Source organism: Aspergillus pseudodeflectus (genome assembly GCF_044049435.1).
Source record: "Aspergillus pseudodeflectus strain CBS 756.74 chromosome Unknown BJX68scaffold_63, whole genome shotgun sequence".
Taxonomy (NCBI): domain Eukaryota; kingdom Fungi; phylum Ascomycota; class Eurotiomycetes; order Eurotiales; family Aspergillaceae; genus Aspergillus; species Aspergillus pseudodeflectus.
This window is the reverse complement of record NW_027263839.1, coordinates 15,286-31,738: the sequence shown is the minus strand read 5'-3', so window position 1 is coordinate 31,738 and position 16,453 is coordinate 15,286. Positions and strand designations below refer to the sequence as shown.

The following is a 16,453-nucleotide window of genomic DNA, read 5'->3' as shown; positions in this document are numbered from 1 at the left end:
GCTCTGATTGGCTAGGGGAGCTTTGCGCTCGCAAGCACTGCTCGTTTTGTCGGTGGCGCACATGTCGATTTCTGGGGAATATTTTTCCAGAACACTGAAAGGTTTCGTTATTGTTGGCGTGAAGACCTTGCATATCGGCGACGCATGTCATCCAAAGGCCATCAACAACTTCTCCTCCTCCTTTCTCGGGGGCATCGCGACGAATTAATAATAAGGGATGGCGTGGATGACTGATTGATGACTGATGTTTGGTTCTAGGCCTCGTATCAAGAAAAATATACCTAACGTGGCTTCTTTAGGCGTGCCCCCGTTATTAATGGAGCGTACTTGCGGCTGACCTTAGATCCCTCCTGATTATTACCATCATATAACTGAAAATGACGTCCATTTACACTCCAGATCAGGTTGAAGCCTACCTGAGGCGCATCAGGTACGCAGACTCCGCCTTAGGCTCAGGAACAGGCACAGGAACGCAACACCCTCGCCTCGAGAAGCTCAAGCACTCAATCGATGAAGATGCTCTAGCTGCGCTCTCAGAGCTTCAACGCCGACATCTAGGCTCAATTCCATGGGGGAACTCAGCAATCCATTATTCGCAGCATCATACCATCTCCACCCACCCGTCCGCCGTCTTTGAAAAACTGGTCGTTCGTCGCCTGGATGGATACTGCATGGAAAACACCAACCTGCTCTATGGTATCCTCCGATCAGTAGGCTATCAGGTTTTCCCAAATGCAGGAAGAGTGTCCAAGACACCAGCGAATCCGAAGGTCCTCGGTGCCGATGTTCGCTATAGCTCTCTGTATGTCGTCTCCTGCCTTCAGCTATCGCTCGTTGTTGCTAATCAACATATTCAGATCTCACATGGTGCTGATTGTCACCATCGATCAGCGTAGATATATGGTAAGAGCCTCATGCATATTTCGCAACTCCAATTAACATCACAGGTCGACGTGGGCTTCGGAAACAATGTCCCAACCAGGCCCCTACCGCTAGAAGAAAACACAGTTTCCATCAACATCGCACCATCAGAAATGCGATTGATTAAAGACTCACTTCCCGAGCTCGTTGACCAAACCCAAAAGTTCTGGATCTACCAGATTCGGTTCAGCTCAGACAGCGTATGGATCCCGATCTACGCATTTTCCGAGGTCGAGTTCCTGCCTCAGGACTTTGCAATGATGAACTACCAAACCTATCAGCTGCCGAGTAGTTGGTTTACGCAGATGCTTGTCTGTGTCCAGCTTATACTCGATGACGCAGGACAAGGGCTTAAGGGTCTCTATATCCTTGCTGGAAAGGAGGTGAAGAGGAGGGTTCATGGGGAAACAGAGACCGTGGACACGCTAGAAAGCGAAACAGACAGAGTGAGGGCTCTAGAGAAGTGGTTCGGCATGCGCCTTGTAGATCATGAGATTGCGGGGATTAATGGGCTTGGTTCTGCCATGCGGTAGTCAATACGTACTCCATGAACTGAGATTAGTATATAGTGTATATAACTCTGTAATATACATCGATGGATACACACCTACAATGCGATAATTGGTATGATTAAGGTCATACGGAATAAATGATGTCAGGGGTGGTCGACTCGAAGCCGTCCGATCCTCGGCTATCCGCGCTATCGGAGCTCACGGAGTATACGAAACCACCGCATCTCGCCATCCCGTCCCATTGTCTCCAAGGAAGCTTTCAACAATCGAACATCCTATGGAACCGGCCCGTCTCATCTCGTGGCTCCTACCTCTTACCCGTCCCGTCATTGTTTCCCGATATACTCCAAGGACTTCCCCCAGATTCCCCTCCAACCTCCCCGCACCACGCGCCATGTCGACCTCTCTGCAAGAGAAACTTGATGCTTTGCAGAGCTATTCTGCTTGCGATGTATGTATACCGCTCAAGAGAGCCGGACCGTGACTGATTCTGAATCAGGTATCCGATGCCCTCCTCAAACTCCAGAAACCAGGCTCCGGAGCCCCAAGGGCAGGGTATTTAGCTGACCTAAGTGTGCTCTCCTCCCACCTCTACACTATGAATACTCATCAGAAACCAAAGCTCCCTTCTCTCCAACCCTGGGCCGAAACACCACCACACCCAAAATCATCGCGCCCGCCTCAACCATAAAGTTCATCCCCAAAGACTCCCCCTCCCACTCCCTCACACCCGACCAAAACCAACCCCCTGCATCGACCGCCTTCCCACCAGGAACGCACTGGGTCGACAACACCGTCCCCAACACAATCGTCGTGATTGAGCAACCGGCCGGCCAGCACTGCGCCGTCGTCGGCGGCATCATGGCCGTGCGCATGAAGTACCTGGGTATCCGGGGCGTTGTCGTCAATGGCAGGATCCGTGATCTCTCGGAAATACAGGGTTGTAGTTTGCCCGTTTGGGCGAGGGGGACGTCGACGGTTGGAACGGGGGCTGAGGCAAAGGCGGGGCTTAGGGAGGTTAGGGTTGAGGTTGGGGGCGTTGGAGTTGAGCCGGTATGTTTTCGCTTTCTTTCTGCCTCTGCTTGACTTTCTGAATGGGAAGATGGGAGGGCGCTATGGCTAATGTTTGTGAAGGGAGATATCATCTTTTGTGATCCGCTCGAGGGCGTCGTGGCTATACCGCGGGACCTACTCGATCAGGTCCTGGAGATTATGCCGAAGCTTGTTGACATGGACGACAAGGTCAAGGCGGCGGTTGAGAAAGGATCAAGTGCATTTGATGCGTTCCAGCAGTTCCGAACCAAGATTTGATTTGCGCAATGAAATCTACAATACATTTGAATACCCTCAATATACACTTAATATCGCTGCATGACAAAAAAAAAGAAAGAAAACATAACGGGGAATCTAATGCTACCAGCTCATTTTATTTTACTTTACTCGGCAACCCAGACTGCGGCCATACCCATGCCGGTACCCACACACATACTGGTGACACCGATCTTCTTGTTGGTGCGCTTCAGCTCCGTGAAGAGTGTGCTGATCTGTCGGGCACCGGTGCACCCGAGCGGGTGGCCAAAAGCAATGGCGCCGCCCTTGGGGTTAATCTTCTCCTCTGGCAGGCCGAGTTCGTTGATGCACCAGACGCACTGGGAAGCGAAAGCCTCGTTGATCTCGTAGATGTCGACGTCGTCCTTGGTGATGCCGGCCTTCTCAAGGGCAACGGGGATGGCCTTCCAGGGGCCGATACCCATGAGCAGGGGCTTGACACCGACAACGCTAGCAGACACAAACTTGCCAATGATCTTCTGGCCCAGCCGCTCGGCAGTGGAACGCTTCATCAGCAGGACGGCGGCGGCGCCATCAGAGATCTGGGAGGCGTTACCGGCGTGGATGGAGCCGTCCTTGGCAAAAGCAGGGCGGATCTTTCCGAGAGACTCGGCGGTGATGCCGTCACGGATGCCGTCGTCGGCCTTGACAGTGATGGTCTTCTCCTCGTTGGTCTTAGGGTCGGTCCACTTGACATCCAGAGGGAGGATCTCCTCGTTGAAGAGACCGGCCTTTTGAGCCTTGACGGCCTTTTGATATGAGTTGGCGGCGAACGCGTCTTGGGCAGCGCGGCTAATGCCGCGGTCCTTGGCCATGTTCTCAGAGAGAACACCCATGGGGACCTTGCAGTTGGCAGCTTCCTCGTGGTTCTCGAGGAGATCGGAGAACTCGGTGACAGCGCCGGGGCTGTATATTCAGGTTAGCGTATACTTGCCGCACAAGGTACGCGAAGAACTCACCCATATTGAGAAGTCATACTCTCAACACCCGCACCAATACCGACGTCAATCATACCCGACTTGATAGCATTGGCAATATCCACAACCGCCTGCAGACCACTAGAGCATTGGCGGTTCAGACCCTTGACGGCGGTGGACTCTGGGAAGCCCGCCACCAGAGCAGCAGCACGGAACTCCGTGGCACCGCCACCAGGGGCAAGGACAGTTCCAACCGAGATATCTTCAACGAGGTTGGGATCAATACCGCTGCGGTCGATCAGGCCCTTGAAGACACCAGCCAAGATATCGGCGGCCGCGGTGTCCTTGAAACCTCCCTTTCCACCCTTTGTGAGGGCGCTGCGGAGGGCGCAAGTTACGACAACATCGTCGGGGTTCTTTTCGGTAATGACGGAGGGGCCCTTCTTGGACCCGATGTGGTGAGCCACCTGGATCAAACGTTGTTGAGCTGCGGAAAGTCAGATCCCACTCGTACACTTTGCAGTTCCAAAAGATGAGGAAACGCTTACCACCGGACATAATGACGTCAACGGATATCGAAGAAGAGGAGGGAGATTAGGATGGAAGGGGTGAGCAAAGAGGTTACAAGAAGATGAAGATGCGAAGACAAAGTAACCGAAATGCAGGAAACGTCAATTTATAACCGACAAGCAAGACAAGATGCCAGCTGTGGTCCCTGGGTCTCACCCCAGTCGATTATGTATCCAACTTGTGAAAGTGCCGAGGCACATGGATTATCGTTGTTCCTGACGCCAAAGTCACGAGATCTCATCTAGAACGAGGGATTCATGTGAAAATGGGTGTTCTGGGCCAGCTGAGCCTATCGGATGATTGATTTCTCTTCGGTGTCGTGGTCGCTGTCGAAACTCGGGACTTGTTCTCCTGACATCACTTGGCCTGGCGAGGCCGAGTGTCGGTGATATTATCGTTTAAGAGTTCTCTCGGAGCGCGCTCTCCGATATATCATCCTCGGAACCGTTTTACATGATGGTCCTGAACAGCATTTTGCCTCAAGTCTGAGTCGTAAAGACTCAAGAGCGATGTATTATTGAGAAGTTGAGATGCAGACCGACTGCCGTGATGCTTCGGCACTAGGATTATGCATACATAATTAGTCATGTACATAATTATAATCAAATATTGCATAAACTTAATAAGAGTGCGCTAACTGCATCTGGCCTTGAATCTTCATCTTCATCTCGTCTCTCCGAAGCATCAAGTTGACAGTCCTCTCCGCAATATCACTCCACCAAACGCAATGCGCAGAATACGCCAACTTCTCTGTGCTGCCTCGCCAGCCAGATCTATTCCGTCCTGTCTTCCGACCACAGCTAGCAGATTCCAACAACTCCAAGCTCGAACTGTACTCTTCCTCTCCCACTAGTGTCTCACAGGCCACTAATTCAACCATAGAGCCCCCTCTTCTCAATACATGCCATTTCCTCTCAGACACCCCTCCGCAACTCCTCAACATCAAACTCCCCTTTCCGCCTCACAACGCAACCTACCCCTGCCCGCACGGAACCCGCAGATCCCGCCGAACAACAACAATCACAACCCTCGCATGAATTCCCAGAAGAACCCCCCTCCTCCTCCGAAGAAGTCTACTACAGCCCTTACAAGCCAAAACGCACCTGGCCACCGGACATGACAAAGCTCAGCCCAAAACACCAGTTCCGGCTCGAGCGCAAATACCGCCGGCGCGCGGCGCTCAAGTATGCGCGGCCGAAGTGGACCAAGGCGACCAAGTTGGCGCAGGGGGGTGCGATTGCGTGTATGTTTCTTCCGGAGTTTTCTTTCTTTGTTGGCTTGCGTTGTTGTTTGTGTGAGAAGGGAACTTGACTGACTGACCTATTTTTTCGTGTTGTGCAGTTGTCATCATATACGCGCTACTGTTCATGGAGTGGGATGAGAGGGGGGCGACTCCTATCGAGGAGGTAGGTTACCAAGTTCCCATTGTGTTCTATTTCATTGCGTGGTCTATTGGCTAATCTGTCTTGTAGTTCCGCACATATATTTTCGGCTCTGTCAAGGATGCTTTCTCGGCGCCTCCGTCTCCGGCTTCGATGAGGCGTCCTGACGGTTCAGTTAAGGATTGATCTTAGAAAGGGAGGAGATTGTGCTCTGCGCATTTAGCGGCGATGAGATGAATCCCCTCGTATATACTGTATATTATGTACATTATGTCAACAAACTACATTTAAACATACCAGACTCGATGCAAGAGTCAAGCAGGGTGCATAGTGATCTAAAAGGGTCGACTAGACATATACACATGGGGATCGAGTAGTTGACAATCTCGAGGCCTTCATATACACTGGTAATTCAACCCTATACACAGATTTATTGAAAACCCTATCAGTTCAATTCATTCATCGTTTGTTTGTCTGTACTGTACTACAATAATCAGTCAAGGCCGGTCTGAGATGCATGCATGCAACAATAGCAAAAACGAAGGTTTCAGAACTGATCAAGTCGGCCTGGAAAAGAGAAGAAGAGAAAAAGGGAAAAAAAAACAGCCCCGTTATTCATAAGATCATTTCGCCGTGGCCAAAAACGAAGGAGAGAGATGAATATGATGATGAGAATGATTCATAGATGCACCCAAAACGCCAAAATGCCAACGCCGGAAAGGGTTGAGATACCCAAAATAACAGTCTGAGGTCTGTAGAACGACAAGGTAATGCAAATGTTGGGAGTGAGTGAGGGTGGGAGGAGAGTTGAGGTGGGCGTTCTTGATAAATGATGTTTATGGAGGAGACAAGCAGAGCGGGGGGCGCGTTGAGGAGAAAAACAAGCTCATAGCCAGTTCCCAATAGGCTCGTTTGATTGAGATACCCCGTTTTTGGGAGGGAGGTTGAGGGCTAGGTCTAGTTTTGGGGGGGCGTCGGCCAGTGCGCTCTTTTTAGGGCTCGCTTTGATGGGAGACTTTGGCGGGGACCTGTCCTGTCTTGGTGGGCCTTCGCGGACCGTAAGATGTGGCCACTCGTCTTCTACTGCCGCAGAGACCCAGGTCCTGAGACAGTCATGAACGGAAGAATAGAATTTCTCTTTGCAGGTTCGGAGGGTGCCGCCCATGACCTTTTCGAACCCCGATGCGCGGAGTTCTGACCGGAGCTGGTTGCGCTCCTCCGCTGTGGGCAAGCATGCGATGAGCCCGTTGAGGAGATCGATATGCGATGCAAGATAATTAGTCGCGTCCCACTCCACCCCGCCGACGTAGGGCGCAGCAGGGACGGGTGGTCGAGGCGCCGGAAAGTGGCGCTCACGATAACTCTCAGAGGAGGACTTGTCGGATTCCACGACTGGTATCACGTTGAGGTGATGCAGGAAAATCCAAAATACCTCTTTGGTCACGTTGGTTACTTCCTTGCACCAGACTCGGTATGGGCGCGATTGATATATGTTCGCGATGAATGAGAGGGGCTGGTTCTCTTCGGCTGGATCTTTGAGATATGATAGGATTCGCCCGGCACGGACTGCTGCATCTTCGCTAGACACTGCCGTCGAGAGCTGAGTAAATATTAGGTTGATGATGATGCCACGAGTGGTGAACTCGCTGGGGCCTTTCTTGTCCTTGTCAAACAACATGCTCAGCAAAGCAGGGAAGAGCTCGGCTTCAATGCTGGTCAAGCGCTGTAGCGCGACGGATGTTGTGCAAAGGGCCTTTAGGCATAGCAATGTTTCATGAAGAAGGTTGTCTTCGTGCTCTTCCCTGCTCAGAGTTAGCCGATGTGTCAGATCTGTATTGGAAGATATAACGCACCTCCACTCCACCTTCATGATACGGTAAACCAGCTGTACAATCTCATCCATGCCCCCTTCAGCAATAAAGCTATCAACCCAGCTGATAGTTTCATTCCGAAGAAGAATCCGAAGCTTGTGTATTTTGCCAACCTCGATGATTTCAGGCTTCCGTATCTCCTTGAGATAGTGGACAAAGTCCGAGGGATCTGTGGCTGTATCATGACGTGCAGTCGCGGCGAGGGAAGTGGTAGATGTGGAAGGTGTAAGTATCTTGGACAGCCCGTTGGGAGTACCGAAATCCGCAGACTTAGGGCGCCGGTGAGAGCCTCCACTCTCTGGCCGTGGCTTCTTCGATGGCGATGACGAGTTGCCTCGGAATGTGAACCCACGGCTTCTGGATCGTGATCGGGACCCCTTGCTGTCGTAGCTGTCATGGTCTTCCTTCTTTTCCTTTCCACGTCCTCGACGCCCGGAGCCTTCTGCTGCATACGAACTCGCTCCGGCGCTGTGGGGTCCAGCACTCTCAATCTTGTCTTTCTCGATAAAGTCAGCCTTGATGTTGGTATCGAGTGACCTCATCTTGTCCCTCATGTTGTGTGGGATATTCCTTGCGTCCTATCACAGGTTAGTGATACACAATGCTATAGGGCGATAGGGAGAGGTGCACTGACAAGAAGCTTCTCAAACTCGCTCTCAAGATCCTTCGCATTAAGCCGCTTCTGCAGGTCAGCTTCACGTTCTTTCGCATTGAATGCCGAGATGACTTCCTGCACCCGTGAGGCTTTCTTTGGGCTAGCTGGCGGCTGCAAGTCCAGTTCGGGACGAGCATCAGGACTCGAAAGACCACGAGGCCGCCCGCGATCCATCTTGGACGACGAGGGGGACCCTGGCAGATCATTCGAAGTCTGCTTGCTTGACTGGAAAGGACCACCAAACAGATCCTTCATCTTGCTGCCCCCTACAAAAAAGTCCGACTTTGGGCGCGGCTTTGGATTGTTGCGGCTCGTCAGGGATGGTTGGTGGAAGTCATAGAAATTCCGTTGTTGGGCCGGCGAGTAACCTTTGGGGGTGTACAGCGAGACCTCCTCTTGCAGGGTTCGTCGCCTGTTGCTTCGCGCTGGGGAGGGGGCATCATCGCGGAATGATGGCGTCGGCGTTGAGGTCGACGTTGTCTCGTATTGAGCCCAGATCGGAGAAGGCAAGGTGTCTGTAGGATCAATGGGACTCCTGTTCTCCTTGTCGCGGATCCCTTTTGGTTCCTCCGCTTTCCTTCCGTGTTGGGACCGTTTCAAGATAGCGGTAAAGCTATTCGTCGACTTGGCCTTCTTCGGCGCGTTGCTTGGGTCGTCAAATGCTTTCTCCGGCTTGCTGTCCTTGCGCTCCATGTAGTTCTTGAGAGACTTTAGAGAGACAGCGCTCTTAGTCTTCTTGTGCAAGCCTCCCTTCCCGGGCTTTGTCGGTGAGACAGGGTAGAACATGCCATTGTCTGGCGCATCGTAGTTGGGAACAATCTCGCCGAGCGGTTGCTGAGCCGATGTGGCCGGGGTCGGACTCTGTTCCACTGGGGCAAGAGAAATAGTCGAGGGCTGGCTCGTGTAGGGCTGTGAGCGGGAAGCGTCGTCGGCGGACTGGTTCCGCTTGTGGCCCTTGGAGGACAGGAGTGATCGAAAGACAGAGGTTTTGGTGGGAGAGCGAGAGGCATCATCGAAAATTGCAGGCGCCTGAGCGATGCGAGCCATGTCTAAATCGTGTCTAGCCTGGAGCGAGGCAATGAGGATCCAGAGTATGAGACAGCGCTTGTAGAGCGGGTAGGCGCAAAGACTTACAACAACCAAGAATTCAATAACACGGGACGATGCAGAAACCGACCAAGGGAAAAGCAAAGAAGATCAGGAACAAGCGGCAGGAGAGAAGATAAGGCGACGGAAAGAAGAAATGCAAAGCAACACGCGCAGCGACGATGCAAAAGACATTGAACGAGAAGCAAAGGCAAAAGCGCAGGAATGCAGCAGCTGGGGGAGAACTGAGCGGGAGCAGCAGCAGCAACAGTTACCGCAGGAGACCGAGCGCGGGCAGCCAGGGAATTTGAAGCCTTGCACAGAGTTAGAGGGGACAACAAGCTTGAATCATCATCTGTTGCCTGAGCCAATCTGTCGATGCCACTGCATTACAGCGGCGACAGTGGGTTAGCTGCAGTCAGAGGAGGTAAACACGATGAGGTTGCTGGGGGCAACCCATTTAGTCTGCCGGGGATGGCGGATCACTGGCCATCAACCGTCCTCCACAGCTTGATCCATCGAATGATCATTCGATGTTCGAGTCACTCCTGCAGTCCTGGCTAAATCTCGACTCCAATAATGGGGTTGATCGTGACACAATGGCGGGGTGGGAGATCCGTCAATGTTGTTGCGTCGCTTGAAGCGGGCAGCGCGATATTATTATCTAGGAGGTTTATGCAGTCTGAACCGAAATAAAAAGATCAAGATAAAGCAATTGCCATGTTTTTGTCCAATAGAATGAGCAAGCCGGGACTGTAGCAGTTATAGCACAAACAGTAAATTTCGTGGGGTTTTCCAAGTTTGTCCGAAATGAAGCCAGTCTCCCCGGGAGGGTCACGGGGTGCCAAGCAAAACATGCTCACCCCATACTACGACGGAGTAAGTCCTCGTCAGATTATTGACAGAGGGGTTCGTCTGCATTGGTACCTTAATGCCATAAGCCTTATTCTAGAGTAGTCTAGACCTTTAGCGCCCCAATCCTTGATTTCAACAAGTGATGTTAGTGTTGACATGAGATAACGTACTCACATTCGTCAGTTAAGTAGGTCAATCTGATTGATATACAAGAAATTTGTGATATATAACGTGGTCCCAAGAAAAGAATAAGAAAAAGCAAAGCATGTAGTAATGTATGTAAATGCAGACACCGGCTATGCACGTCTCTCATCATGAACTTTGAATGACTAGCTAGTATGCTCCTGCGATGCTTTCCTCGGTACAGCCCCAACAGCTGCCGGCAATCCTATTCCAAAATGCAAGGTACAAAATGTTGGACGGGTGGTGTAAAGTTAATAATGCATAGTCTGAATGAGTAATGTTATCGTATCAGTCGTATCAATGTGCGGTGATTGCTTTGAAAATGCCTTTGAGCTTAGCGGCAGCGCTCGGCGGGGGAGTCGGATCGCGCCTCCGACGATGATGACGGCGTCGACGTTCAGGATCGTCCCTTGATCGATAAGTCTCCTCCTGAGGTTCTTGGTATTCTTGATGTTCTTGCGTCTCGACGATCACCTCGGACTTCCGCCGGGCTCTTCGTGTCTCGCGGGGAGGGTCTTCTTCCTTGCGACGAGAGCCACTGGACCGCTCATGGCTATCCCTCCTTTCGGTCGAATGACGGTGGCCATGAGAGTGGCTGGCAGACGATCGCTTCCGTTGCTGATCAACGATATTCGCAAGAGCCTTTGAGCCGCTAAGCTTTGGAAGCGGTCCGTTGCTTGTTACCTCCTCCTCGGACGGAGCATACTTGAGGAAGTGTCGAGGCTTAGGGACCGTGGATTGCGAATGTCTCGACGATGATTCCTCATTTCTGTCCCCCTCATGGCTACCCGAGCCCCGATGTCTTGACCTGTGTCCACCTTCTCGCTCCCTGGTGCTCATGGAGCGTTCCATACCCTCCGCTCGCCTCGAGCGTTCATGTGTCCTTTCTCTTTCCACAGTTGGGCGTTCTCTCTCGGTACTAGACCGGTGGTGTCGTCTGTGCTCCTTCTTCGACTTCTCCTCGTACTGTCTTCTTGATTCATCGAGGGCTGACAACCATCGCTGGCTCAGTTTGTTGCGTTCAGGCTTCGGCTGGGGCGGTGCGTGGTGGTGGTTATGGCGACGTCCTTCCGATGAACTCTTCGAAGGGCGTCGTTCGCCGTAGGTATCGTCCACGTAAGATCGTCTTCTCCTTCGTCTAGAGCGCTCTAGAGCCTCTGCGGCGACAAGGGCAAACCGATCACCAGGAGCATCTTCAGCACCAATCATTGCTGAGGTTTCTGGGATGAATGTTCTCGGAGAAGGTTCGCCGAAAACGTCCCTTTCTTCAGCATCCAATGGATCGTCAAGGGGACCAACTTGGGCGGAGTCTATCGGGACATCTGAGATGTCCAACGCCCTGGAAGTTTCCTGAACGTCTAGATCAATAGGATGTTCCTCGACTGTTGAAGGTTCTTCAGCTGGAGCCGCCTCTGGGACTACCTCTACATGGGCCGGCTCAGAAGCAACAGGCTCGTCTGCAGGAGCATCCTCAGCTGGCTGCACTGGCTCAGGAGCTGGCTCTTCAACCGGTACTTCCTCAACAGCGGGCGCTTCCGCGGGTTGGGCTTCAGGCACCGGCTCTTCTGCGGGCGGGATTTCAACGGGTGCTTCGACGGGTTGCTCTTCCGGAGCCGCCGCTTCGATCGAGGGCTCTTCAGGCGACGCTTCCGCAGGCGATGCTTCTTCAGGAGCCTGCTCGGTGAGTGCAGCCGGCTCTTCGATTGGTACTGGCTCGTCTAGTGACCTGGCCGCATCGTCCGGAACATCCGCCGCCGGGGCAGTCTCAACGACTTCTTCAGCGGGTTCAGCAGGGGTGGGATCCTCCGCAGGTGCTGGGACAGAAGTCTCGGGTTCCTTGGCCTCAACTTCGACTGATGGCTCTTGTGCTGGCACTTCTTCCTGTGCTGTTTCCTCTGGAGCAGGCTCGCTAGGCGCGGGCTCTTCAGGTGTCTGCTCTGGAGTCTCGTTGGCCGCGACAGGCTCTTCAGGTACTGGTTCATCAGCTTGGGGTTCGGCTTCGATGGTTTCGGGTGCGCTTTCTGGTGTCTCATCGACAGGTGCGGCTGCTGCTGCTGCTGTCTCTTCTACCGAAGCGGCTTCTTCGGCAACGGGCGTCTGCTCACCTTTGTCCTCGATTTCGATACCTGGTTCCTCGGGGGCGCTCTCCGTGGGATTCTCCTCTGCAGCCTCAGGCTCTGGGGCTGCTGCTTCAACGCTTGGTGCAGCAACTTCGGCTTCGGCCACTGGTTCGGGTTCCTCCTCTTCTACAGGGGGTTCCGCCGCTGCCTCTGGTTTCTCTTGCTCATCTTCGAGGTCAATAAGTGACTCTGCCTTTCTAGCTGCTTCCTCTGCTTCCAATTTGGCGTCCTCCTCGGCCTGCTGTGCGGCGGCTTCTTTCTCGGCCTCAACTTTATCGAGTGCAGCTTCTGGGTCGCAATCTGGAAAGTCGTCTTCCATGATTGATTAGCAACGTACTATAATCATTTGAAAATGGATACACACCGTTTGTAGGCCCTCCAGCAGCCGTGACCACAGGCTGCTCTTCAGGCTCCGCTGCGGCAGCTTCCTCTGCTGGCTCCGGGGCTGCTTCAAGTGTCGGATCTGGCTCCACGGGTGCGTCAGGAGATGGCGTTTCGCTGACTTCGGCGGCTGGCGTCTCTTCAGTTGCTTGCTCAGCAGGCGGTTCCGGGGTTTCACTGGGTTCCGCTGCCTTCACCTCCTCCACAGGCTCTGGCGCAGCGCTCTCTTCACCCGATTCCACCGACAGAGGCGCTGCCACTTCACTTGGCTCCGGAGCAGGTGCTTCTTCAATAGGTGCAGCAGCGGGCTCAGGTTCATCCTCAGCCTCTGCAGCAGGAGCCTCTACTTGAACGGCATCCGCAGAAGGCGCTAGCTCCTCGCTCTGCTCTGCAGCTGGTGCCGCAGCTTCTTCTGTGGGTGGTTCTGTGTCGGCCGGAGCCGGGACGGGCACCTCTTCAGTAGACTCAGGTGGAGCTGGCTCATCTGCGGGCTCTGAAGGCTTGTTGTCTGGTACAGGCTCCTCGGCAGGGTTTGGCTCCTCAACGGATTCGGCTGGCTTTTCTTCAGTTGGTTCTGTAGCAGGCTCGGCTTCAACAACCGCCGGCGCATCCTTTGGCTCGTCGGCTACTTCTGCTGCACTTTCCTCCGGAGCGGGCTGCTCTGGTTCAGTGACAGTCTCGGCCACTGGTTCTTCGGCGGGGTTTTCAGCAGCGGGCGCCTTTGGCTCCTCGGGAGCCTCCGCGGCTGGTTCATCTTCGGTGACTGCCGTAGCTGGAGGCTGTTCGCCGGCAGGTTCTGCGGCTAGTGCCTCTTCAGCGGGCGCTTCTGCCGGTTCGGGAGCAGGCGACTCTGCTTCGACGGCGGGACTGGCCGGGGTCTCATCAGTTGAATTTGCTACAGGAGCTTCTGCGGGCTCGCCTGGTTCAGCAGCAGGTTGCTCAGGTGTCTCTACCGTGGGATCCTCAACGGGAGCCTCGGCGGCAGCCTCTGATGTTGAATCCCCTTCAGCGGTCTCAGCAACAGTAGTCTCTTCCTTTGATTCCGCAGCAGCAGGTTCATCGCCTGCTGTCTCTGTCGCAGGAGCTTCGTCGTTGGCCGGGGTCGCAGCAGGTGTATCTGGTTCCGTAGACTCGGCGGTGGTGGGCTGTTCTTCGGTTGATTCAGGCACCGGTGTATCAGCCGGCTCGCTCGTTTCGGCCGTAGGCTGTTCTGCCTCTTCCTCTGGATCTACAGTTGCGGCTTCCTCAGCAGGCTCCGAAGCTTTCTCTTCCTCGCCAGCTTTCTCAGCAGCAGGCTCTTCCGTAGGCGGCTCCGTTGGAGGGACTTCGGCGCTGGCAGCCTCTGTAGCTGGTGCATCCGGTTCAGTGGTCTCAGCTGGTGGCTGTTCATCGACTTGTTCTGGCGCAGGCGTGTCAGCTGGCTCGCTTGCTTCAGCAGCAGGCTGCTCTGCGTCGCCCGCTGACTCGGCGGGTTTCTCTTCCGCGGTAGGCTCTGGAGCAGGATCTGCGGCAGGCGCTTCTGCCTCTGCAGGGGGTTCCAACTCAGAGGCCGTCGGCTCCTCTACAGGGTCTGGAGGTGTCGTTGCTCTTGACGAAGCTATATATGGTTAGTGAAAGATTGCAGCGAAGGGAAAGGTACAAGCGCAGTGAACTGGTTCAACGAAAGACCAGGATAGCATACCTTCAGCCTCCGTTGCGGTAGCATCATCAGAAGAACTAGTGGATTCATCCTTTGGAGGGTCTACTGGGGCATCTTCCTTTGCGGGCTCGGCGGGTTTGTTGTCCTGAGTATTAGGTGTCAGACGAGAATCCGCAGTGATAGTTTTATAAGAGAACTGAGCCGTAGCTTGGTCGTAGGTCTGATAACGAAGGTAATTCTCGAATGAGGGATACTCATACGTGGGGAGCTGTGCGTACATCGACATGGTCCTCGGATTCCGCCGGGTCGGCAATGGGGTCGGAGACCTTGGACTCTGGGTTGGATTGAGGGTTGTCGTTTATCGGGGCTCGTTTGTTGTTGTTATTCTTCTTCTTATTATTGTTCTTCTTTTTGGCCATGGCAGGAGGCTAGGGGTGTGGCATCTAAAAATATGATAGGTTCGGATGGCGTGAGGGTTGAGTAACGAATATAAATCAATGAGACGTCAGGTCTCGGACGCCTGTGTAATCCTCGATTGAAGGGGGGCGTTCGTTTGAGGGGCAGGTGAGCAGTCAATTGCAAAAAGGAAAGAAATATGAGGCGACGAGACAGAATCGAATTGAATTGTGAGAGAAGAAAAGATATTGGATGGCAGGGTTGAGCAAATATTCATGCTCTAGCGGATCGAAAAAGAAGGGAAAAGCAGCGGGAATCCCGTCTATCCGCCAACCGCAGTAAGGTCCCTGTGGAAGACCAAGGCGAGGCGACGTATCGTAGTTCGTCCAGCATCCAGCTGTTTGGGAGTCACCCCAAATTGTCGAGATTTGGGCTTGAAACTGAGGATGTCATCCACGAACTACCCAACGGCATTTGTTCTCATTGGGCCACGTCTCACAGGACCCATGCCCTGGTGGGCCGATTGACGAAGAGGAGACGTGCCCCTCTCTTCGGGAACATTGCAAGTGCAATCAGGGTGCAAGCAGGTATGGGCTGGCCGCATGAGAAGCGTGCAGTAGGAGGCAATAGCGTCCGAGTGATAGACCGGGCAGGGCAGCGATACGGCAGCATTGGGCGCGGTGTGCGCGGTGTGCGCCGTATGCGTGGCTTTAGCACGGTGGCACTACTTCTTGCCTCTCGGGCACTTCGGGTTGCTTTTTCTCCAGTAGTCCTTCGTCGTTTGAGAGGCTGGGCCAACAGGTAAGCGCTGATGCAGACCGACAGTCACGAGCCAGGCCCGGAATGTCGAAAAGATTCCCCTGTCGCAACCCGTTCGCTGGAAGACGTTGATAGAGGTCGAAATTGTTGCTGCCAGACCAATTCAGAATTGACAAAACTGGCTGCGATTGGCTCATAGTACCGATTCAATGGCAGACGGACTGCTGCGCTCCTGAGCTTGGATTCGTGAGCATTGAGCAGAGATGTGCTCATCTCCCCCACCATGAGTTCTGCCCAACACCTGCATTCGGCGAGCGACAGGAGACTGCATGGATCCAAACCGGGGCTTGGCCGGAGGTGACGGTGTCAGGAGTCTGAGGAGTGTCATTCAATTGTGGACGAACATTTTCCGGAACCTTGATGACAAGGGGTTTACTGGAGTAAATCAAAGAACATAATTTTGATGCAAAGAACTGGTGATTCCTGGTTTGTTGATGGTTTCGAGGGCGTGGAAAGAAGAGGAAGAGGGAAAAAAGGAAGTGTTTCTCCACAGCGGACAAATCAGCAGCCCCGCGTCGATCACCGGACCCGGCAGCCAACTCAGACTCACACCGCGATCTCTCTTTCCTGAGTCATCATTTCTTCTTCACCATCTCACCATCGAAGAGCTTGGAAGAGGGCACCAGTTTCCAATATCAGTCATATCATGATCAGCATTCTCAATGGCCAGCGGCAACATCCACTCGAAGTAAGAATTACCCGAGAACCTCTCTCGAGGATCGTGGTGGCATCTTAATTTGACAAAGTGAGGCGAGGACGTCCGTTTGGCAACCGATTCATGTCCGTCCATGCATCCGAGCATTGCACCGTTCTTTGA

General features: G+C 53.4%; 6 protein-coding genes across 6 annotated transcripts; 3 read left to right on the top strand and 3 right to left on the bottom strand.

Annotated features, from left to right (window-relative positions):
- Positions 1 to 238: 238 nt before the first annotated feature.
- Positions 239 to 1,553, top strand: BJX68DRAFT_184115 (arylamine N-acetyltransferase family protein). Its single transcript, XM_071037258.1, has 3 exons — positions 239 to 802; positions 858 to 903; positions 948 to 1,553. The coding sequence occupies exons 1-3, from the start codon at positions 378 to 380 to the stop codon at positions 1,452 to 1,454; spliced, it is 978 nt and encodes a 325-aa protein (XP_070894180.1). The 5' UTR covers positions 239 to 377; the 3' UTR covers positions 1,455 to 1,553.
- BJX68DRAFT_246332 (RraA family protein) lies at positions 1,526 to 2,794 on the top strand. Its single transcript, XM_071041632.1, has 4 exons — positions 1,526 to 1,884; positions 1,933 to 2,005; positions 2,056 to 2,486; positions 2,568 to 2,794. Exons 1-4 carry the CDS (start codon positions 1,711 to 1,713, stop codon positions 2,742 to 2,744), a joined length of 855 nt encoding a protein of 284 aa, XP_070894179.1. The 5' UTR covers positions 1,526 to 1,710; the 3' UTR covers positions 2,745 to 2,794.
- On the bottom strand, positions 2,795 to 4,844 carry BJX68DRAFT_246328 (3-ketoacyl-coA thiolase peroxisomal A precursor). Its single transcript, XM_071041631.1, has 3 exons — positions 4,228 to 4,844; positions 3,722 to 4,166; positions 2,795 to 3,668 (listed from the first exon to the last, which is right to left on the bottom strand). Exons 1-3 carry the CDS (start codon positions 4,235 to 4,237, stop codon positions 2,870 to 2,872), a joined length of 1,254 nt encoding a protein of 417 aa, XP_070894178.1. The 5' UTR covers positions 4,238 to 4,844; the 3' UTR covers positions 2,795 to 2,869.
- Positions 4,845 to 4,925: 81 nt separating this feature from the next.
- Positions 4,926 to 5,949, top strand: BJX68DRAFT_246326 (uncharacterized protein). Its single transcript, XM_071041630.1, has 4 exons — positions 4,926 to 5,081; positions 5,132 to 5,492; positions 5,591 to 5,655; positions 5,722 to 5,949. Exons 1-4 carry the CDS (start codon positions 4,977 to 4,979, stop codon positions 5,815 to 5,817), a joined length of 627 nt encoding a protein of 208 aa, XP_070894177.1. The 5' UTR covers positions 4,926 to 4,976; the 3' UTR covers positions 5,818 to 5,949.
- A 124-nt stretch (positions 5,950 to 6,073) lies between these two features.
- BJX68DRAFT_246324 (uncharacterized protein) lies at positions 6,074 to 9,659 on the bottom strand. Its single transcript, XM_071041629.1, has 3 exons — positions 8,137 to 9,659; positions 7,485 to 8,080; positions 6,074 to 7,433 (listed from the first exon to the last, which is right to left on the bottom strand). Exons 1-3 carry the CDS (start codon positions 9,202 to 9,204, stop codon positions 6,518 to 6,520), a joined length of 2,580 nt encoding a protein of 859 aa, XP_070894176.1. The 5' UTR covers positions 9,205 to 9,659; the 3' UTR covers positions 6,074 to 6,517.
- Positions 9,660 to 10,362: 703 nt separating this feature from the next.
- BJX68DRAFT_184044 (PE repeat family protein) lies at positions 10,363 to 12,936 on the bottom strand. The gene has a single exon (XM_071037255.1). It carries the CDS (start codon positions 12,718 to 12,720, stop codon positions 10,579 to 10,581), a length of 2,142 nt encoding a protein of 713 aa, XP_070894175.1. The 5' UTR covers positions 12,721 to 12,936; the 3' UTR covers positions 10,363 to 10,578.
- Between the last annotated feature and the right edge of the window lie 3,517 nt (positions 12,937 to 16,453).